Source organism: Delphinus delphis, chromosome 9, assembly GCF_949987515.2.
Source record: "Delphinus delphis chromosome 9, mDelDel1.2, whole genome shotgun sequence".
NCBI lineage: Eukaryota > Metazoa > Chordata > Mammalia > Artiodactyla > Delphinidae > Delphinus > Delphinus delphis.
The window spans coordinates 40,846,921-40,869,158 of record NC_082691.1 but is presented as its reverse complement, the minus strand read 5'-3'; the positions used below and the strand labels follow the sequence as shown (position 1 = coordinate 40,869,158).

Genomic DNA, 22,238 nt, shown 5'->3' with positions numbered 1-22,238 from the left:
AAACCTCCACCACCCATCCCTTTTTTTCAATTCACACACGAGGTACTACTCAAATCATTACAATGCAAGTTTAATATCTTTACTTCTAATGAATTATATTGGAGATGGATAAAAATCGCAGCTAAAATTTGTACATTAGCATTCTCTTAGCTATAAACATTCTTTTGACAGTACAGTAAACCTGATTTTTCTCAAAGACTCACAAATTATAAGTGGAGGAGTAACGATCAAAATAAGTCTTTTCACCAAAAAAAATTACAAAAAGTGTTTTTAATATCTATTTAATAAATAACAGCAGGCAGACAGAATCAAACCCTACACATTCTCCCCACCATATCCACAGGTTTTGGTTTTCCTTTGAAATTAACAGCTAAACCCAGATAACTACTGAGATGCAAAATTATCAACCACAGCAATTACTATGCTTTTAAAAAGCCAACATTTACAAGAATCTAATAAAAACATAATATCCCTTTACAGGAATAGTTAAAAATAGCGGGTGAGTAACAAAAACGTATTTGTAACAGAATATGCTGGTATGACTGTCCCAAAGGCCAGACTTTTTTTTTCTTACTATCAGAAGACAAAGTTGCAATTCAATGATATATATCACTGCAAGAAAGGCGTAAAAATCGCTGATGGATAAGCAGCGTATGTTGGGAGATGGGAGCTGGGGAGGGAAAACTTCAGGAGGAGAAGAAACCAGAAGTTATACCTCACAAATACAGAAAATAGCTACATACCAACAATTTTGTAAAAAGAATAAGAACTGCTATTTCTGTTCTAACTCCTTAACATACTGAATAAATACTTCACACTTATGCCTGAACATATTCCAGAATTTTAACAAAAAACATATGACTCACATTTTCACAGAAGCTAATCTTAAGAAACTGAATAGACCAAATGAAGCAGCATGCTACTTAAATGGACAAAAGCTGAAGTCTACCTCTAACTTCAAGTTAGAGTCAAAGGAAAGCAGCTAACGAAAAACACAAGTTGGATCTGGGCAAGGAAAATATGACAAAGTATTGCCACACTCGTATCGTACATTTCCTTTTTTTCCTCCATTCACGGGGAATTCTGTGAAGTAGCAAACTACAGCTTCCTGAAAATTTGCGGCAAGCCATACCAACTCCAAAGTGGAAAATTAACAATAGAGGCCAACCTAAAAATAAATTAGTTTTTTCACTGCCATCTATAATAAACTATGCTTGGAATAATCACCTTTGGGGAATGAAAATGTTTCCCCACACTCTGTAATTAAAGAGGAAGGGGAAAGAGTAAGAAAGGAGAAGAGAAAGTATATACCAAAAGACCAATAAAAGGCTTTCAAGAAGATGAAGCATGTGGATTTTACTGGTAATAGCTGGAGCGCTTCTATCAGTTCATCACACATTAATAGACAAGTTGCCATCAAGTCTCAGGACTTCGCCTTTATAAGGGAAGTATTTGCACTCTCAGCTATTTACCTACATTATTATCCAAAGTTGTTTCTCCTCTCTCTCCCTCCCTCCCTCCCTCTCTCTCTCTCTCCCTCTCTCTCTCGTTCTACTACATCGCAATATATATTATGAGAAAGAAACCCATGAAAATATTAATCACAGTCTTGATGTCACAGAATCACTAACCCTTATTTTGAATTTTAATATACTTTCTTAACTAACATTTCTTGGGCGGGGCTGGGGTGGGGAGTGCACAATTTTTAAACAGAGTTTGTCTGTCTTTTGTGCTTATTTTAAACCTTCAAATAAAGTAATAATCATTACTTAAGGAAAGGTGAGTGTTGAAATATTTTCCAAGTTTGGCTGCAAACAAGTAAAAACCCCCTTTTTCTTACAAACTAGGCGCCTGTCAGGTTTTCTTTTAAAGCTAGGGAAAAAGTGGAAAAATTACAACTGAAACAAATGTCAAGTTGAAAAGGGGTTAATATTTAATTAAAACCAGTTCTATCCACTGTAACAATGACCTGGAGCCAAACAAGGCGGAAGATGTATGAGTCATTCTTTCTGCCCGTGAATGAGACAGCTGATCTCCTCAGCAATTCCTCCAGACAAGCAGGCAGAGCTGGAGTTCCGCCTCCATTCACAAAAACACAGTCCAGCATGAGCCATGGGGCCCAACCGCAATCTTTTCATGTCACACCCTTCCAGAGAGCTAAAGCAAGTCAACTTGAACTTGCAGTATAAACATACCAGTTTCATTGCTCTGTCTCAAATACAGCTCAAATCCATTAAGGTACACGTTTAAATAAATGACAAAGTTAAATCCATATATATATTTACATATGTTTAACCCATCCTGCTTTATACGGTAATTTGTCACAGAAACTTAAATGTATAAAACTAAGAAGGAAAAAAGAAAAGAGGTAAAGATAGACGGATGGATGGATGGATGGATGGATGGGTGGATGGAAGGAAGGAAGGAAGGAAGGAAGGGGGAAAAAAGCCAAACCATTAAAGAAATACCTTATTTTTCTTGCTTATTATTCAAATGCTCTTTTTATCTTAAGATTATAATAGTTTATTGCTGAACTTAGTAGCATTTCACTCTCACAGGGTTAAGAAACAAGTTTCTCTAAAGAAATTTAAATTTTCTTTTAAATAAAAGTAAATCAACAAGAAAATCAACCTTCACACAGTCATATTTTGTTTAATCCTAAAATGAAGCTTCAGGCCATGGAAGAAAATAATCATGAGGCCGCTAAGCCTGGTTTTATACCACATCGCTTTTAACATTAAAATGATTGTACCAATGTATAAACATTAATTAATGCAGAAATATAAATACATTGAAACAGATGAAAAAAGGGGGGGCATTTTCCCCATGACAAAAACATCTTTAATATTGATAAAGGCATTCTTTCTGTATGCTCTAAAAGAAAGAAAACAGTAAGTTTTAGTTGTCTTTAGTCTCAAATCAACTTCAATTTCCTAACTAACCTATAGAGAGACTTGAAAACTTAAGCGTAGCTCAGAGCTGTTGTTATTATCCATATATTTTCTCTAATGCTACTGAGGTCTGACTTCTATTATTATTATCATTATTATTATTTTAATTACAATGTTGTGCACAGGTCAAAGGAAATAAAGTTATATTATGAAATTCAAGAAATTATACATTTCCTGTAACTGAATTAGAAAAGTTCAGCAATATTTCATTAACATGTATTAGGACCCTCTGGAAAACCGATATCTAGGCTACATCAAATCCGAATTCTATTTTTAACACATTTTTCTATTTTGCAAATAGACCCTAGATGAAAATGCATTTATATACTTCCAATAAATGTTGAGAAACAGAATACATCTACTCTACCTGCTACCCTTTAATGAAGTCCAAACAAGAAGTCTTTGTTTCATAGTTTAGAGTACTTCCTGGTACAAGAAAAAGATGGAGAGTAGCTCCCCCCTCCCCCCATACAATGACTCTTGCTCAACTCTAAGAAATAGTATGGACTTCTGTAATTTAATGCCTAACTCTCAATTCCTTTTTTATTTAAACCACACAAAATAATGTAGTTTTTAAAGCTTTTTCTCCTTACTGCCTCACATTTAAAAAAAAATCGTGAGTCCATACCCAATTTATGTTCCGTTTCAAAAAGAAACAGTCTAGTTTTTAAAAAATAAAAATGAGTACATTATGACTACTGTGTATTATGGGTGGCATTATGTATATTGAGTAACAAGAGCACATATTATTTGATGAAATTCATAATAAATGATTTTGATTATAAATTTAGTATCAGCCACTAAAGTGAACTGAGGAGATAGAATGACATCTCTACTTTTCAGCAAACCTGACTATTAATAGAAGGTCACATAAAACAAAAGGAAAAAAGCTTATCGGCATGAGGGCATGAGGTAATAATAATCTTTAGTGTAGAAAGGTTATTCTTGGAGGCACAACTTTGACTAAAGTGTCCTGGCAGCATGAAACTTGACTTACCACACAACTGAAAAACATTCTACCCTGATGGCAGCGAATCACTATCGACAATTTTCCTTAATATTACTGATGAAAAGAAACCTCAAGGACATCTAGACCAACATCAAAAATAACACTCAAAAGTTGCTATGTTTTTATATTAGATACATATGAAATGTATTATTTTTCTTTAAGTTGTGTTAAAGGTAAACTTTAACAAGCAACTTTAAAAGAACGTGATCCTCTTTTAACTCGATTTTACATCCTTCTACTTCTGTCCCCCCCACACAAAAGGTTCCATTTTAACTATGAATTTCTAGGATGCCCTTCCTTAAAGCACCACTTAAAAAAACAGGACGTTACCAGGATGTTGATAGAATTGATATTTGAACTCATTATTTCATGGGATCAAATAATTGGAATTGCCTTTCTGTCAGTGGCAATCGAATTCAAAAGTCAAAGAATCAATAAATAAAGAATTGTACACAGTAAAATGACAATATAAACTGGCTATGGCAAAATTTAAAATAAGCACATTCTTCACTTTTTTAACTGCTACTCTGGTCACTGAAAACATTACCTTTTCAATTTTCTTCAGAATAAGATGTGATTATTTTAAATTGTGGTGTACATGTTAAAAAACCTTAAAATTGCAGTTAGTACTTCAAAACTGATACTAATATAAAGTTATATTCTTCAAAAACATATTTTTGATCCCTGTTTAGAAATTTGGGGGAAGAATGGAAGCATATTTTTTGGAGAGGACTTTAGTGAATTGAAAATACTGGTTCCAACCCCACCCTCAAATAAGTCCTACCTTATCTATCCAAATTTTTCCTTGGACATAAAACACATTTCATAATCCATAATAATTTACCTCTGACCAATCCATGTTACACTTCGGGTCTACCTTATAAAAATTTTTACAGGAAAAAAATAAATTAAACCTGAAACAATATTATTTCCCAAGTATTTAGGGACTTTGATAATTTTTTAAAAATTCATATGACACATTACAAGTACCTTGACTCTCCTGCCTAGTAACATTTTTAGACCTGTTTAACTTCCCAGTGGGATTCTTATGGGAGAAACTTGGTGAATTGCCAATGGTCTTTTTAAAAAGGGTCAAGATGACTTAAAATTCCATGGTCCCTTTCTTGGCGATAAAGAATTATGAAAAGAAATATGTGAACCGTTTATAGTCTGCCAGTTTGGCAATGTTTTAATTTCTGGATGACCAGAAGAACATAAATGAACAGATCTAGCTACAAATAAACTAGTATAATTTTGAGATCTCTTCTTAGCTAATATTGTTCAAGATGTGGGATAAGTTAACATGCTAATGCAAATAACATAATTATATAAAATTGCTAAAAATAAATGTGCAGCCCATTAACAGATAATTTTAAAAACCCACCTCTCTTCTTACTCTTAGATTTTTAAAAATAAAGTTAATGTTATGCTTATATCATGACAGGATACATTAACGTAAAGTATTCTGAACAAATGTTTAAATTATCCTCAAATGCAATCTTACTCATGGTTTGTAAATAGGAGCCCACCTGGGTATTCAATAAAACACTCCGAGGATTAATTCCTGAACTTATTTAAGCTTATAAATTGTTTTCTAAGTAAAAGTCCATGTTCTTTCAAATACATCAATCATTTTCTAGGTTTATTTTATATAAAGCTAAAGCTTCAGATCTGATTTACAGGTAAGTTAATTATCATGGGTAAGAATATTCAGTGTAGAGTTTTAAAATAAACTTGGATAAATTACCAAATCACTTATCTGAGGGACAAAGAAACAAAACAAGTCAAAAGTAAAACACTGCACTGAAACTGATTATAAAATGGTAAGAGTCTGTCACAGATTCCACATTTTTAAATTCCAGGAACAGAGTTGCTGTGCACATTCAAAATCTGCCAGCAAGTGCACTGACTTGGAATCAATGAGACTTAAACATCTTAAGAACCAACAAACCTTCCAGAACAATTAAAATAGATATCTGAAGGTATTCTGGATAAGCGAATAAATTCCCTCATAAACATAGTGTTCTCACAACATTTAACTTAGCAAAACTAACAGATAAAATTCATGCAAGAGCCTCTGTGCAGATTTTTCTTGAGAAAGTTACATTTGAATATATGGCTTATGTTGCAATAATAAGTAATCTATTGCAATAAGTTTCATTTACAGTGACAAGCAAAATGACCTTTAAATGTAACTAAAACTTTCATTAATACTTACCTTTCATTAACATACAAATACAATCACCCTTGCAAAGGGATACTGGAAAAGCTATTTAACTTAAAAGCTTTATAAAGATTGCAGAAGCCCTTTGGAAGAACTAGAATATCAGCAAAACAAAGAAACTTATTTTACATGCTAACAGCAACTTGATCAACTGCAAGCAAGACCACTAGAAAAAACACAGCAGTCTGCCTCAAAGTAGCAACAGCATTGCTTGGGTTCCTTTTAAAGAGACCCTCTCTCTTCTTTGAACCATCTTAAAAATCTGTTCCAAAAACTGCATGTTTCCCATGTAATGCAAAGACAGAAATAACACAACTATACTCAATACCTAACTATCTATAATTTTCTCTTTGTATTTCCCACAAAACACATCGTAGGATAAAATTATTATTTCACATTTAGTGTACCAAATCCAAAAGAAAAATTTCAAATTATAGACGCCAACAAAAGTCCCTCAACATTAGACATTTCTCAAGTTGTATAAAGCTGTACTGAAGCAATATCTCCTCGTTCCTATAAAATAAAGTTTCACAAAAAAAGATACAATAGACTGCAACACAAAATTTTATCAAAAATAAAAGTAATGCCTTTAAATATCTCCTTGTTATATTAAATAAATCCTAATAAAAGTGTTATAATAGCAAAGATCAATTTCAACAAACATCACATCATAGTAACAAACAGAAAACATTTTTAAAATCCTCCAATCCCCCCAAGATTTATTTTAAAGCCATGGATTTCCTTAGCATTGGATACACACCTAACGTTCTGTGTTGTGAACAAGGTGGAAAGAAGACACTTGCACTTAAATCTTGAAGCATCCCGTCCTGATGAACCCAGAGAAACTAATTTCTGCCATCAGAAAAGTCCTCCGCCAGAACACCAAATAATGATATGCGCTGCTCTAAAGGAAACAGCAAGCCGAGTTCTGGCTCTAGGAGGTCTCTCGAGGTACAATAATATAAACCTGATCAATTGCAATTAAAATCTGAACAGAGGCTTAGAACTTGAAGTCTTGGTGCATTAGTTCTTGCCAAAAGCAGATGTGATTGTGAGCTGGAAGCAATTTCTCCTGGTAATTTGTGATGACACTGGGTAGTGCAGTCCCAGATTCCCCGAAGACAAACTCATCAGAGGCTCTAATGTATGCATGACACATGAGGTGGCTCTTTTAGAGCTCAATTAATTGGGCTGAACATTAAGACAGCAAGTTCAGGACTTTTTTTTCCCTCCCCTTCTAGAGTTGCTTTTCCCCTCCTTTGAAAGCAATTTTTTGCCTTACCTTCTGCAAGCCATGTTTCCTGTAATTGACTTAGATCTTGAAAGAGTTCTAAAAAACAAGTCAAAGACATAAACAAAAGATTTGCAAACCTTTAGCCTACATTAAATGGAAATGTTTGTCATGAAATTAGTACTATAGATCAATTTAATTTGGGGAGGGGAGTCAATATAAAAAGAAATCAGGATTTGTAACTTAATTATATCAATAATCCTGCCCATTTTGATGTCTATTAAGCAATACTTCTCAATATCTTTTTTTTCCCCTTTTTAACAGTTAGCTTAATAAATAAGCTTAGGGACCTCAAACAACACGCATACACTAGAACTCAAAAAGGCTGAGGTAAAGGCATGTCTATCCACAGAAACCTTTCTTAAATATATTCAACTCTTGCTAAAACAGTAGTAGGGGAAAAATCAGAACGACTGAAAAACGTTTTATTTCTATCTTCCGAATCTTATATAAAACATGTAACAGTACATTGTATAATTCTCAAAGTACTATATGTTTTGAAGTTCAACGCCTCAAAACTAAAAGGGACAACTTTTAAATACAAGATTTTGGAAGAAAATTTCTACAGGAATAGGTTTACAAAAGTCAGAGAGATAATTCTCTGGTACCTGATTATTATCAAGTCCAAAACTGTGTATTCTGTCATAGTGGGGAGGGAGAGGCACGTGTAACTTATTTATACTTATATGAAGATTTGAGGATGTTTCAGAATCCAATATACCTAATCTAAATGGCAAACTGAACTTTGGTAATTAAATCTAAGTATGGTAAGTTTATTATGAATGCCTGCATAGGGCTGGAATAATTTATAATATATTGACCTCCTACCAACAGTTCATAAAAAGAATCTGTGACCCAATTTCCCAAATAGGTATTATAATTACTAATTAGGCCTTGATTATGATTCATTGAACATTTTAAGGCCTCACCATGTGGTCATCAAAATCATCAATGAAAAGTTTGATAACAGTATATGGTTTTAGTGTAAGGGGATGGGAAATCAAACAATCACTTACATTGCTCAACTTCTAACACAGGAGAAAAGAGAAATTAAGCAGTGTGCACAGCTGCCTGATTTGTCCCACTGTGTTGGATATTTCAAAATTGTTACCTTAGTGTATGGGATTACTTGTATGCCATATGGACAAAGGTATTTAAACACAAAAGAATGATTAAAAGAAGGTTGTCACTGTTTTTATTTCCTTCTTGCATTAGTTTGTGACAGAGCCATAAAATATCTCTCAACGCAAACTGTCACATCATGTTAATTGCTCCAAATAAAAGTCTTGGTTAAATGCAGTAATTTGAAAGTGTATTATTCTTAAGGTAAGACTGAAGTGCTTCTCTTCTTTATGAGGGTGGGAAGTATAGGTAAAGAGGGGGGATTCAGCCCAAAATCAAACCTCACCTTCTGAATCATGAGCCAGATCTCTGTTAATGAATTTTCTTTTCCTGACATTTGTTGGTTTCTCGTTACAATTTCTCCCACGCTGATTCTACAAAGGGAAAGATAAAATCCTTTAAAAGAATGTAAACCTCACATGGCACACACACATAGAAACACACATGCATACAAAAGTCTACTGGATCTCCTCCCTAAATAGAAAAATAAAAGTCCATCGTATCAATTCCAATAATCATTTTCTGTGTTCATTTGACAGTGAAAGCTTATGCTGAGAACTCAACAGCCAGGGAGAGTTGCTCCCCTGTGCCGATGGTAATACACTATTTATCAGTCATATATTCATGGTATCTCAACATCAAAACAACATTAAGCAATTACACTTAAAGTCGTTTTAGGCTGGATCAATGCTAGATTAAAACACAGTGAATTTTATTCTCCCTGAAACACCCCTAAAAAAAGAACAAAAACAGAGTGGTGAAATGAAAAATGTAAGAGAGACAATGAAAAAAAAAAGAAAAAAATAAACACCCCATATAAACAAAAAGTGTCAGCATTTGTCTCAACTTCATTCTTTTCAATGTGGCAGACAAACCCAGCCAAAAACTTTGAGAGCAGCAGCTGCTGCTGCCCCCCATCTCCTCTTCCACTCATCTTGAGCACTTTAATCAGAAAAAGGAGTCTTAAAAACAAAACTATGCCTTATCCAAATCACTGAAAGGTAAGCTCATTTTGAAGATTGGGCTTCTAGAAGCAGAGTCGCCCTACAGTGGCAACAAAGCAGATAAAGTATCTGCAATCCCAGCCCCCTTGCCCCCTCCCTCCTCATTCTCTCCCTCCTCCCCACCCCACCCCCTCCGTCGGAGTCAAGTTTATAAACAGCAACTTTCGAACTGATCACTCACATTGGTGACCATGTAAGGCACTTGCTGGTCATAAAATCCATCCATTCTGCTGCTCTTCGCAAATCTCAGCTCAGTATTTTATATTTTGAGCATTTAGCTGGAGATTTCCTCGGGATCTGGACTTCTATCAACCTAGAGGGGAACAAGATGGCTTTTAGGCTACAAAAAAAAAAAAAAAATCATGAATGAAGCTCTTGAATTTGCATAGCTAATTACCCTCCGACAGTCCCATTCACAAAAATAACCCTCCCTACACCGCCTCCTTCACCTGGATCCAAAGAGAGACAAGAGAGTTCACAATTTACATATTTTCGGCAGTAGCAAAAATCCGAACCAGAGGCGATGTATTTATTTACACTCTCGATGTTTCCCTGCGCGGTCGGTGTACCCCGGGCAGCTCTGATTCGCAAACGTGTGCAAAACTAGCAATGGCGATCAACGAGACTTGCTTTGCACCTAACGGGACTAAAGAGACGGAGACACCTCTTTCATAAGGATAGTTTTTGCAACCCACAACCATGCAATTATCTGGAGAGACATAAAAAGTTGTTGGAAAGACCCACCTGAAGGCCACGCTAGGCGAACGGCTGCAAAAAATTCCCTCCAATTTTAATAAAAACATTAATTATTGCCCAGCACTTCCCCCTTGGAAGCCGAAAGCGCCTCTGACAGAGCTCAATTCGGTGGTTTTTCCTCTACTTCTCCTCCAGGGGCCTCCAATCCAAACTGATGGATCGCTGCCTCCCATTGGCTCCGCGTCTCTTTCACAAGATCGGATTTCGGGCTGTCAATCAGGAGGCTTGCTGCCCCTGCTCGTGAATCTCCCGCGCCCCTCTGCCCATACCCGTGCTCCGCCGGCTGGCGCGGTGACCACAGCCTGGAAACGCCACAGAGCAAATCGACTGCCGTCCTAACCCGCTGCTTATTGTTAAGGCGCCCGGGGACACCGAAGCCATGTGTTTCGAGTCGCCAGTTCCCCATACTGGTGTGTTTGGTCCACTAATTGGGCTGATTTCCTAAAGCACATTCGTTCGGGTCAGATATATACTCTGAAGTGCGATCCACCAAGACCGTGCCTCCTTAGTCTCCCACCACCCCTCCCTCAAGATCTCCAGCCCCTCTACTTTGAACCTGATAAGGAGCCCACCTCACACTATAGCCTCGTTCCCACTAAGTTTTTGGCCCAGGTTCTCTTCCCATTTTTCAACACCCACCATAACCATTATGGCGCATCAACAACATTATTTTTTTAACGTCATCCTCAAGTAAATCTTTCATGGGACAGTAAAATCTATGGGGAAAGCACCTGGGAGAAGCAGAGGAATTGCTTCAGGAGTGGTTGCGTTGGAAGGGAGAAGTACAGAGCGATCTAGGTGAGGTAAAGGATTAAAATAAAATTTGTCCCACGTGTGCACTGGGACAAGGTGTTTCCAGTCCCTGGTGGAGGTGGGGAGGAGCAGGGATAGGTTAGGGGTGGCTCGGATATCCTAGGGACCCGCACGTTTCCTGAGCTTTTGTTATGTATACACGGAGGCGGAGGGTATCACTTACTGTACTTGACGCTTTCACTTCCTCTCCAGCTTTTAAACAGCCAGAGCCGGGAGTTGGGGGAGAGAGGCGAGGGGGGTCGGGTTTCAAGGACAATGACTAGGACGTTAAAAAGTGAGGGCTGCAATTCTGAAACCACTTGCCCTGACCCTCCTACGGGGCTTAGAGCTGTAAAGAGTCACTTCAGAAGCCTCGGCCCAACCGGGGATGAGAGGCCTCGGGGATGGGACCAGGGACTCAATGGTGTTGAAATTCATTTGTGATCCTGGTGGCGACCAGAGCTAGAGACCAAAGGATGTTTCCGGCAGCTGTTCAGCCCTTTGAGAAACGTGCTGCAGTTCTTAATTTCTAATTGAAAGTTTCCTTCCTTAAATGGAACGTTATGGAGCCGTATTAAACCGGAGTGTGAGCGCACAAGGCTCAATTCCGGACCCATGGAGGTCATGGGTCAAAAATTTTTTTAATATTAAAAAAAAAACTTATTACTGGGGAAACACCCAGTAACTGTGGACAGCAAGGACACACACCGTGCGTTCCCTGAAAGTAGTAAATCGGAGTTAGCCCGTCCTAAGGCGCGCACCTACAAGCATTTTGAGCGGGAACTGCACATTTACCCGAGCCGGGGAGGGGTTCGGGCGCAGCCGGGCCTCGAGGCTGGCATCGTGAGGCTCCAGGGTACTTTCTGAGGGTGCAGTCAGGCGGCAAGTGTGTCCCGCCGCCCAACACTCCCGGGATAACCCAGCCCCCGTAACCTGACCAACAGTTTCCAAAGACCTTCTCTGCGGCTGGAGCCTGACGGGTAACGATGGTAACCGGGAGGGGGCGGAGCTTCAGACTCAGCCCCCGCGAGGTTCTCTCGGTAGCCAATAATTTACCGTCTGTTCCCAGCCCATTGTTGTTTATTGCTGACCCCGCAGCGCTCCGCTAGGAGATTGGCCGCTTTAGGAAAAGAGGCGGAGCCTCTCCCGCCCTGCAGCCACCTTTCGGCTCCATTCACAAAATTCCGGCCTTTCTTGGTCACGTGGTTGGGGGCGTGACGGGGTAGGGGAAATGACACAACAAAGGCCCAAGTTTTCCAAACCACAAAACTTTTCTGCCTCGCTACCCCTTCTCTGTTCCGTCAGCGAACAAATACTAGAATATGAGGAAAAGGAGGCTTGGGTCTGGGAGCAACAAAGAGGGGGGAAAAAATAAGTCCGAAATTAAAGGAAGACTCACAGGGAGATAATTACGGGGTACATACACTGCATATGAGAAAAGCTGCGAAAAAGGAAAGGAAGAGAATAAAGGAGTGGGGAGAAAGCCTTAAGGACAAGCTAGGAACTTAGGCTTGCTGTTTCAAGTTGCTTTTAGACTGTCAAAGAGTAAATGGATTTCAGTTTTCTCACAACACTCTAATTTTCATTCCCACCTTAGATTTATCCCATAGTTTGTTAACTTTTTAAAGCTTCTTTTAGGCACACTGCAGGTTTTCACTGGCTGACAGTTTTAGTTTCCATTTGTCAAGACTTCACTCTTTCACCGGCCCCCCAAAGCACTACCCCTACTTCCCACCTACGCTGGACTGACCAAGAGAAGCTGAGCCTTAATCCTCGGATTTGACTACGTATTGCAGGGGCTCCATATTTTCCCTTTGTATTCTTTAAACGAACTCAGCTTTTCTAACTATTTGATCTTAACAGTAACTGCATATGATAATATGTGAATAAGCAGACAAGCCAGTCTCACTACAGCTCAGTTTTGTTGAAACAGCACACAGTTTTGAGATTAATGTTTCCCTCTAGCAAGTGGACTATCGGACCACGCTCCCTCCTCCCTCCCACTTTCTCTTCTGCCCTTTCTCTTTCTGTCCTTTTTGTGCCGTGATACTTAGTGAGACGCTAGCTTTTAGTTTGGCTTCTGTTTATCTTCTCTGCTTGGCGCTGGGAAAAACCAGTAGACCTAGTGGCTGAAGGCATTGGAAGGGCTAAAAATTCGTTTTTCAGAAATTGTTACCATTGTGGAAAATGTCTACAGAGGCAGCTGTTGTATCCACAGAGAGGAACGTCAAAAGTTGCACAAAGTTTCCACTACTTTTGAAAGTGAGTCTTTAAAAATCAGCTTAGTAAACGCCAGTCCTCCTTGAATGGAAAATTTCATTTTGGCAGGATTTCAGGCATAGAATGGCAGAGCAGAGGCCAAGAGGCTTTGACATTTATTTACTTGTATTTTGAAATTCCATTTGGGTTTTGAAATTAGAGCTCTTGAGAGAAAGCCCACCTCCCCCCCTCCGCCCCCCATAAAAATCCATTTCTGAGTTTGGAAAGTTTTTAACTTGCATAGAAAGCTATTTAAATCTTTATAGTTCCTTTGCTGTTATTTAATAAAATAAAATTCATTAGTGGCTTTTCTGCAGTTAACTTATTATAGCATTATACTGAAAATGCCTGATGTTAAAGCACATTTCTAAAAGCAGCAGAAACAAACTAAAATGGTACTACTGATAGTTTGAAATGGTTAATATGATTAAAATTAAATGAAATTTGTTCAAATTGGGTTGATTATTAAGTAAAATAGTAACCTGTATAATTTTTTGAATTCTTTGTAAGCAAACTGTTAATGGCCTAGTTTGCACAGAGCTACATCAAATAGATAAGGAAAAGACAGACCATTAAATAGACAAGTGGGCATAGGAATGAACAGGTGAATATAATTTTAAAGGAAAACTTAGAAACCTGCCAGAATAGTGAAAGATAATGAGTGGCTATAGTGGGCTCCCTGTGGGAAGAGAAGCAGGGATTTGAGAGGAGGGTAGACCCTAGGAAGAAGGTAAGGGTATCAAGAAAGTTGCCACTGTGTACAAGGTGTTAGCTCCCACTCTAACCCTGCCATTCTCAGCAGGGGAATATCTCCAATATTCCCTTGTAGAGGAAATGTGTTTTTAAAAATTGTTAACTGCACTGGAAGTCAGGACATTATTCATTAAAAAAATTAAAAACATCTTTATCCCATCAAATTGGAAAAAAATTCTAATGTCCAGGGATGTTAGTGTTGGGATAAGGGCACTCACATGTATTGCTGGTGGGAATGTGACTTTCTGCAACCTTTATAAAGCAAGTATCTACTAGACCCTAAAATGTCTAAAGTAAGTATGAAGTCAGTATCTACTAGACCCTAAAATGTACAGTATCTATTAGACCTTAGTTAGACCCAATAATCCTGATTTGGGAAATCTGTTCTATAAAAATAAAAGCAATGTGCATAAGGACATTTACTGAAGTATTATGTATAGAGGGGGAAATTTAGAAGCAACTTCCATACCCACCAATGAGGACATGGTTTTTAACATAGTATGATCATTTCATACTTTGGAATTCAATTATGGTGCTTATATAGCTGTTAAAAAGTATGCTGTGTTCTTGGTTCTCAAACTTGAGATTACTTAAGAAACTCCTTGTTAAAACTTCAGATTCCTGGATGGACCCACAGAGTTTCCGATTCAGTAGACCTGAACGTGGGCCCGGCAAGCACATCACATGAAAATTCTGTTGCAGAGGATTTTGTTGTAGTTGGCCTCTGAATCTTTCTGGGGAAACCCTGGGTTGGACCTCTACCAGAAATCCAAAGGGAGACCTGCAAGGTTTACTAGTTTGGACATGTTTTGCTTGACCCACATAATGTTGACATGCTTGGAAATTTCATCATCAACACGTAAAATTTCGATTTCCACTATTGCTTGACAAATCAGAGAATATGATAACACTGAGACTAAATTCCCAAATAGCAACCATCAGCTGGAGCTTGTGAAGCTCTTGTGAAGGAGCATGGGTTTCAGTTTTGCCATGGCCCACACTCTTCCCTAATCCCTGTTTTTCTTATTTATCTTATGTTATTTATGTTACCCACCTGACCCCGTAAGCATTTGCATGTGTCAATCCCGGATTACACGTGGCATAGTATGTTAATAAAAGCAAGGGACAGAATATAGAGTATCATATATTCTGTTTTTGTTCAAAAGAAAAAATAGTGTGCGTAAAGGTGCCTGTATACACATATAGGAGACATATGTGTATATATACCTATACACCAGTGTTTGTCAACAATTTTTCATTACTGCCTCCCCAAAGAGGCTTTGTGGACATTTTTTATTTCTAATTGCCCCCCTCCCATTCAATTTTAATACTACAGATATACTATATATTTGTTTATATCCTTAATCCTTTGGAAGGTCACAAATTAGTGTAATATCTAACATTTATCCCTCCAAGAACCAATTTTCAACACTTGGGGGCAATATCACCCCCATTGAGAATGTATAATATATACCTTTACTTTTCTCTTTCTATAGGTACTATATTTAGCTAAAAATATTGATTTTTATCATCCCAAAGAATACACATCCATCTCTTATTATTAGTTACAGGTACCTCTAGTAGGTCTGATTGGAGGTGTGAGGTAAAAGATAATCATAGGGGGCTTCCCTGGTGGCGCAGTGGTTAAGAATCTGCCTGCCAATGCAAGGGACATGGGTTCGAGCCCTGTCCTGGGAAGATCCCACATGCCGTGGAGCAACCAAGCCCGTGTGCCACAACTACTGAGCCTGTGCTCTAGAGCCCGCAAGCCACAACTACTGACCCCACGTGCCACAACTACTGAAGCCTGCATGCCTACAGCCCGTGCTCCGCAACAAGAGAAGCCCGCGCACCGCAATGAAGAGTAGCCGCCACTCACGGCAACTAGAGAAAGCCTGCACACAGAAACAAAGACCCAACACAGCCAAAAAAAAAAAAAAAAAAAACCAAACAAAGAAATTTATAAAAAAAGATAATCATATTTTTCTTTTAGCACGTGGAATGGTTTGTTACAACATGCATGTATCAGTCATTGTTTAATCCATTTAAGGGGTGAACACATTAGTAATTTAGAGTTAATTTTGTAAGAACCATAGAAATTTTCATTTATAGAATAACAATATATCTAGATAGTCATGGATCTTAACTTCGAGTGATTTATAAATTTTAGAATAAATAATGAACAAGGAACAAAACAAATCTTTTACCTTTCTTTGGAAAGAGGACTACTTGCATTTGAAGGCATGGCATTGGTAAAATTAAACAGTAAGACATCAGCGGAGTTCACCAATCTCTACCCTTGTAGTTGTTTCCTGGACCACTGTGAGAGATGCAGGTTTGGTGGAGGTGCTTTCCTCATGTAAAAGGGAAAAAATGATTCTAAAAGTCCACTTTAGAAATGGAATTTTATTCTCCTGGGACACAACTTGATTTAGAACAATCTAAATCACCAGCAATAAAGTTAATCTTTTATGTGTATTACACATTGGGAGGACTATTTCCAGGCTGGCTTCCCAAAGTACCTCCTCTGGGTGGTCCTCCTGGAAATAGTTTGTTTTCTCCAGTTCTGAATCCCAAGGTAGCTTTAGGAGAATTTCTTCTTCTGGCCTCTCAGAGCTGGCATTTTTTCATAGCTCTAAATTCTGTGTAAATGTTAATAACTGTCCTTCATTCAGTACTTAGGACTTGATTACAAGTACCTTAGCCACTGGCATATAGAAGGTGTTTAATGCTTGTTGTAGGATGAATGAATCAGTGAATGGATAGCCTACTACTGAACTGCCTCACTCTACAGATATAAACACATTTCAAATATTAACTAAGCAATGTTGTAGGCAGACTGTACTGAAAACAAATAAAAATTTGCTGGACAACTGAAAGGGGCCGATTTACCTGAGTACAAATGGCTTTTTGATAAAAGTTTGTTCTTGATTTATTATCGAAAAGAAAATTAAAAGCTGCCTTGAACTAAATATATTTCTCCTATGTATAGGTTTCTTTCATTTTTTTTGACACAGAGAAACATTCTTTGTGATTTCTCAGGATCTGATATTTGTGACTGACAGCAAAGTATCTGAAGTATATAATTCAGAATCATAACTTGTACCAATGTAACCTTTCTTTCTTCTTTAAATGTATTAAATGAAGGGTTTGTAATAGATACCCTTGAGATCCCTTATGAAAGAAGTCTCCTATCTTATTTTTAGTCAATGACTGTGATAAAGTCACTCAGAGGAAAAAAAACAGTGGTGTAGTGGAAAGAGGATTTTGTATCAGATGGTCATAGATCTGAATGCCGGTCCAACACAGGCTAAATTATGTCATGTCTCTGAGTCTCAGTTTCCACAGCTATATAATGGATATAAAACCTCTTTTCCAAAATTGCTGAGGAAGAAATGAGCTAATGTATTTAAATTGCCTCGCAGAGTTGGTACTCATAGAAGTTGCCTTTCTTGTCCTGTGTGTTAGAGATTTTCTCTGACATAAGACAAAAGATTTCTCCTCTCTGGGTCAGTCCTCCTTGGCCTAATGTCACAGATCTATCCCTGTGACCTTCCAGATGACTTTTAGAACTGTCCTTAATACCTAAGAACAGTCAGCCTGACTTCCTGTTATGGACTTCCTGTCCATGTTTAAAATAATTTTCTAGCTTCCTATCAATGTGGAGGTCAATTCCTGGTCTCCAATACTTATCCTGCTCAGGCAGGGGACTGACACATCAAATTCCTCTCCCTGGTCTCTAGTGATCAGCCAACGTGACGCCTGACACCACATGCCAATTATCTTGCAGTTAAGATCTCCTTGCTGAGTTCAAAACTCTAGCACAGTAGCTGAAGGAGAGAGAAAATGCTGCTTGACGGCAGTGCACAACAGAGGAATTAGTCTCAAGAAAGTAAAACAGAAAAGTTGTCAAACAGAGCAGTTTCTGCAAAGGGGGCAAAAGAAGAGCCTCGTGTCCCTTACTTCCTTAATACCTAGAGAGTCTTCCCTGAATGAGGGTCACCAATGATCCTTAAGTCAGTTTCTTGGTATTTGAAGAACAATGTGTCTTTGAACTTTGTAATAGTGATTTCACTTCTTTGTGATCTTCCTGAATTCTCTTTTATATTTAAAATGTTCCTTTTGTCCTGAATTTCTTCTCAAGTTTAAAAATAGCCCTTTGACTACAGGCATTTCATGTGAGCACATCAAAGAAAGCTACAAATCTTCTTTGTATCTGTCTGACACACTCTAAATACAACTCAGGTTTTTATTCTTGGTTCACTTTTATATTCTAAATTGAAATTACTCCCTATTTCTCTTGTGTCAGATAATATCAATGCTCATAAGTTTATCAAATATATCTTGGAACAACATAGTCCACCCAGAAAAATAAGTTATTTATGATGAGAGTCTTACCTTTGTTAGGAAAGATTTGTATCTGACACTCTTGACATCATTTGAGTCCATAAAGGAAGGCATTATCAGAAAGGCATTCAGGAAGCAGGTATGTATATGGATGAGACCTAAAAATAATTTTGCATTCAGAGTTAAAACAAAGATATTCTTTCCTGTACATATACATATTCTCACACCCACTCCTACTGAAATATCAGAATTCTTAAAATAATAAGTGTTATCAGTTAAAACAGAGGAAAAGGCCATGACATTCATTACAAATAGCTCTTGTTATTTGACTCATTCATGACGTAATGTGAGATATCCGTGCTTGGTTTCTAGATAATTCAGTCTTATAGCTCAAAGGGGCATCAGTAGCTCATCAAGTTGGTTATCAATGCCATCACTACTCTTCTTATTTTCCAACACATAGAGCCATACTTATTTAGAGCTTATCAATTCTTACTTAAGCCTTCCATATCTGATCACTGATCAAGAACATTCTAGATCACTGTCTCTCAAATTATCTGCAGTGAAAGACCAGCATTAGTTATCCATCACTGAGTTACAAACTATCTCCAAATTTAATGGCTTAAGTTACTCCACATTTATTATCTCACTATTTCTGTGAATCAGGAATCTAAGAAAAACCTAGCTGGGTATTTCTGGCTCAGGGTCTCTCCCGAGGCTGTAGTCAAGCTGTGATCTGGAGCTAGGAAATCTGCTGCCAGGCTCACTCATGTGGTGGCTGGTGCCCTCAGTTTCTTGTGACTATTGGCCACATAGCTCAGTTTTTCACCATGTGTGTTTCTCCATAGGGCTGCTGATGACAAGGCTTTCAAGTACCAATAATCCAAGAGAGACAGCTCAAGATGGAAATCAGTCTTTTACAACCTAATCTCGGAAGTAACAAACCATCAGTTCTGCCATAGACTATTGGTCATACAGACTAATACAATGTGAGAGAGAGATGGCACAAAGGTGTGAATATTAGGAAGCTGGGATCACTGGTGGCAATCTTAGAGGCTGACTATAAGAACTTTTTTCTTTTCAAATGTCCGGTCTATCACAGATTGAACACAGATTTACTTGCCATTTTAATGTATGCCAAGTGGCTTCCACAATTAGACCCAAGGCTCCAAGAGAACAGGGACTTCATGTTACTCATAGCTGTATTCCTATCACCTCAGTCATCTCTGAGGGATGACTGTTAAAGGACTTATTAAACACATCCTCTCGTTAAAGATGCGTGTATGGACTGAATGTTTGTGTCCCTCCTCCCCAAATTCTTATGTTGAAGCTCTAACCCCCATTCTGATGGTATTGGGAGGTAATTAGGGTTAGATTAGTTCATGGGGGTAGGGCCCTCACAAGAAGAAGAAGGAGGAAAAGAAAGAGGAACTCTCATTCTCTCTCTCTCTCAAATCCCTTCCCTCCCTCCCTCTCCACTCACAGTTTCTTGAGCACAGTGAAAAGCCAAGCCAGGAAGAGAGCTCTCACCAGAACATGACCATGCTGGCACCCAGATCCTGGATTTCCAATCTTCGCAACTGTGAGAAAAAAAATTTCCATTGTTAAGCCAGTCTGTGGTATTTTGTTGTGGCAGCCTGAGAAAACTACAAGAACTTCAAATTACCATTTAGGGATTTAACGCTTCAGGATTGGGATGTGCTTAGTAATAGCTAAACTAAATCCCTTATGCTGAAGTGGAAACTTATTTCCTCTTATTAAATTCTCTGTTCAGCAAATGAGGAAGTGCAGCTGCAGGTCTCAGCACTCATCATCACAGCATACCAGGCACTGTGTTATATGAGGAAGACACAAACAACACAGCACCCCCAATAGATGAAAAACGTAAACTAGAAGGAGAGAGATCCCAGTCAAGCAGCCTTTTAGAGGGGCCCTCCGTGACTCACCCCGTGTTTCCCCTAACTCACTGTTTCTCCGGCATATTAATCTGCTTTATTCATCATAGGATTTAGCTTGTTTAAAATATTCCCACTTGTTTACATACGGGTCCTGGTTTTTGTTTGTTCCCTGACTCTTCCTTACCCACTACAAGATGTAACTCCAGGAAAGTTGGGTGGGTCCTGGTGGTCTTGTTGATTATTTTATTTACAAACCTGCCTGGAATTGGACTGAGCTCAAACGAAGCATTCACCAAATACACACTGAATGAATACAGTTAACTAGAGGTACGTTCAAGGCAAGATGGGATCTGTTACGCTTTTCTATAAATCCTGTCTCAAACTGTCCATGACAAGGCCTAAAATTCTACTTTGTTCATTTACGCTTTCACCTAATTTCTGGCCTTTCAATATTTTGATCACTGTTTCTTCCCTTCACTCCGTCCTCTTCTTCCGGCTTTTTAAGCTTTGGAGCCACAGTACAAGCACAATATTCTCGGGTCTGTTCAGTGATTCTACTTCATCTTTGGATCACCTAATTTAGTTTGGAATCAAGTGACATCAATGGGAGTTTTGCATGAATAAGGGTTGCAGATGAATCTGTTCAAATTAAATGGAAATTAAAGAGATGTTTTCAAGGACATTTGTTCTAAAAATTGATCTGCTTTATAATTAGTCTCATGTAAAATTACTTTTCAGTAGTCATGGAAATTGCCAGGTAGCCCACTAACACAAATGAGTAAATTAACCATTACCTAGGAATTTATAAAACTGGGATGGGAAAGGCTTTTTTTAATCAGAATTTTTTTTGGTTAATATTTAACTGTTTATTTGTGAAAAGAAACATTGAGTTCTGCTCTGTGCTAAGTTGTGCAGTGGGCATATTATATACTGCACGATTTCTCTCACCAGATCGTCAGAACAATACTGCAACAGTGGTACTGGTGTCCCATTTTACAGTCTAGGAAACTGATTAAAAAAAGGAAAAGGAATCACCTGGCTCACAGAGCCATCAAGTGGAGGAACAGAGCTGCAAACCCCAGCTCATATGACTCCCAGGCACCTCAAGACCATGAATAATTGGCTGCTGAATAATTGCTCAAGTCTGGTTTGAAGCACTTTCTAATGTGTAGTCGGGACAAATGTGACTACACAATAAACAGAACAGAGTTCCCCAAAGTTCTTCTTGAGGGAAGGACTTGATCTTGAAATACTAATAGATATCTGGAGAGGAAAAAGTTGCCAGGGTAGGTTTGAAAGTTTGAGAAATCCTGAAGGGAACACAAATCAATTTACGACAAAACAAAAGAAAGCAAATAACCCTTTGGCACTTATCAGAACCTTCAACGCACTAATGCTCTGGGTGAATTAAATCTCCATGGTGGTGGTTTAGAGCCCCCTAGAGACGGGGAAGGTGGGGACCTGGATTGAGACAGTACAATAAAATTTCCAGAAGTAGTTGATCATCTAACATTTTTCCCTCTTAGAACATTTTTAGGACTAAAGCCCTATGGGTTACAGTTTGTAAAATACTTGCGTAAATTATTAGAGCAAAAAAAAAGCAGCAATTCTGAAGGAGTTTACAATGAGGGCTGCTAATTATACTGATTCAATATTACCACATGAACACAAAAGATGCCCTTTTCGAATGCTCCTACACTGTTGGTGGGAATGTAAATTGGCACAGCCACTATGGAGACCAGTATGGAGGTTCCTTAAAAAACTAAAAGTAGAGCTACCATATGATCCAGCAATCCTACTCCTGGGCATACATCTGGAGAAAAACATGGTTC

The 22,238-nt window shown here is 38.1% G+C and overlaps 1 protein-coding gene across 6 annotated transcripts in view; it reads right to left on the bottom strand.

Moving 5' to 3' along the window:
• The window catches only part of ETV1 (ETS variant transcription factor 1), a 101,288-nt gene extending 82,691 nt beyond the window's left edge, over window positions 1-18,597 (bottom strand). The window contains exons 1-5 of one of the 6 annotated variants that reach the window (XM_060020433.1): window positions 10,346-10,489; window positions 10,051-10,247; window positions 9,783-9,941; window positions 8,884-8,971; window positions 7,467-7,514 (exon numbers count right to left, since the gene is read on the bottom strand). In XM_060020433.1, the coding sequence (XP_059876416.1) occupies window positions 7,467-7,514; window positions 8,884-8,971; window positions 9,783-9,827 (181 nt within the window). In that variant the 5' untranslated portion in view covers window positions 9,828-9,941; window positions 10,051-10,247; window positions 10,346-10,489. The other 5 variants (XM_060020432.1, XM_060020434.1, XM_060020436.1 and 2 more) reach the window with 5 other exon arrangements.
• Window positions 18,598-22,238: the final 3,641 nt, after the last annotated feature.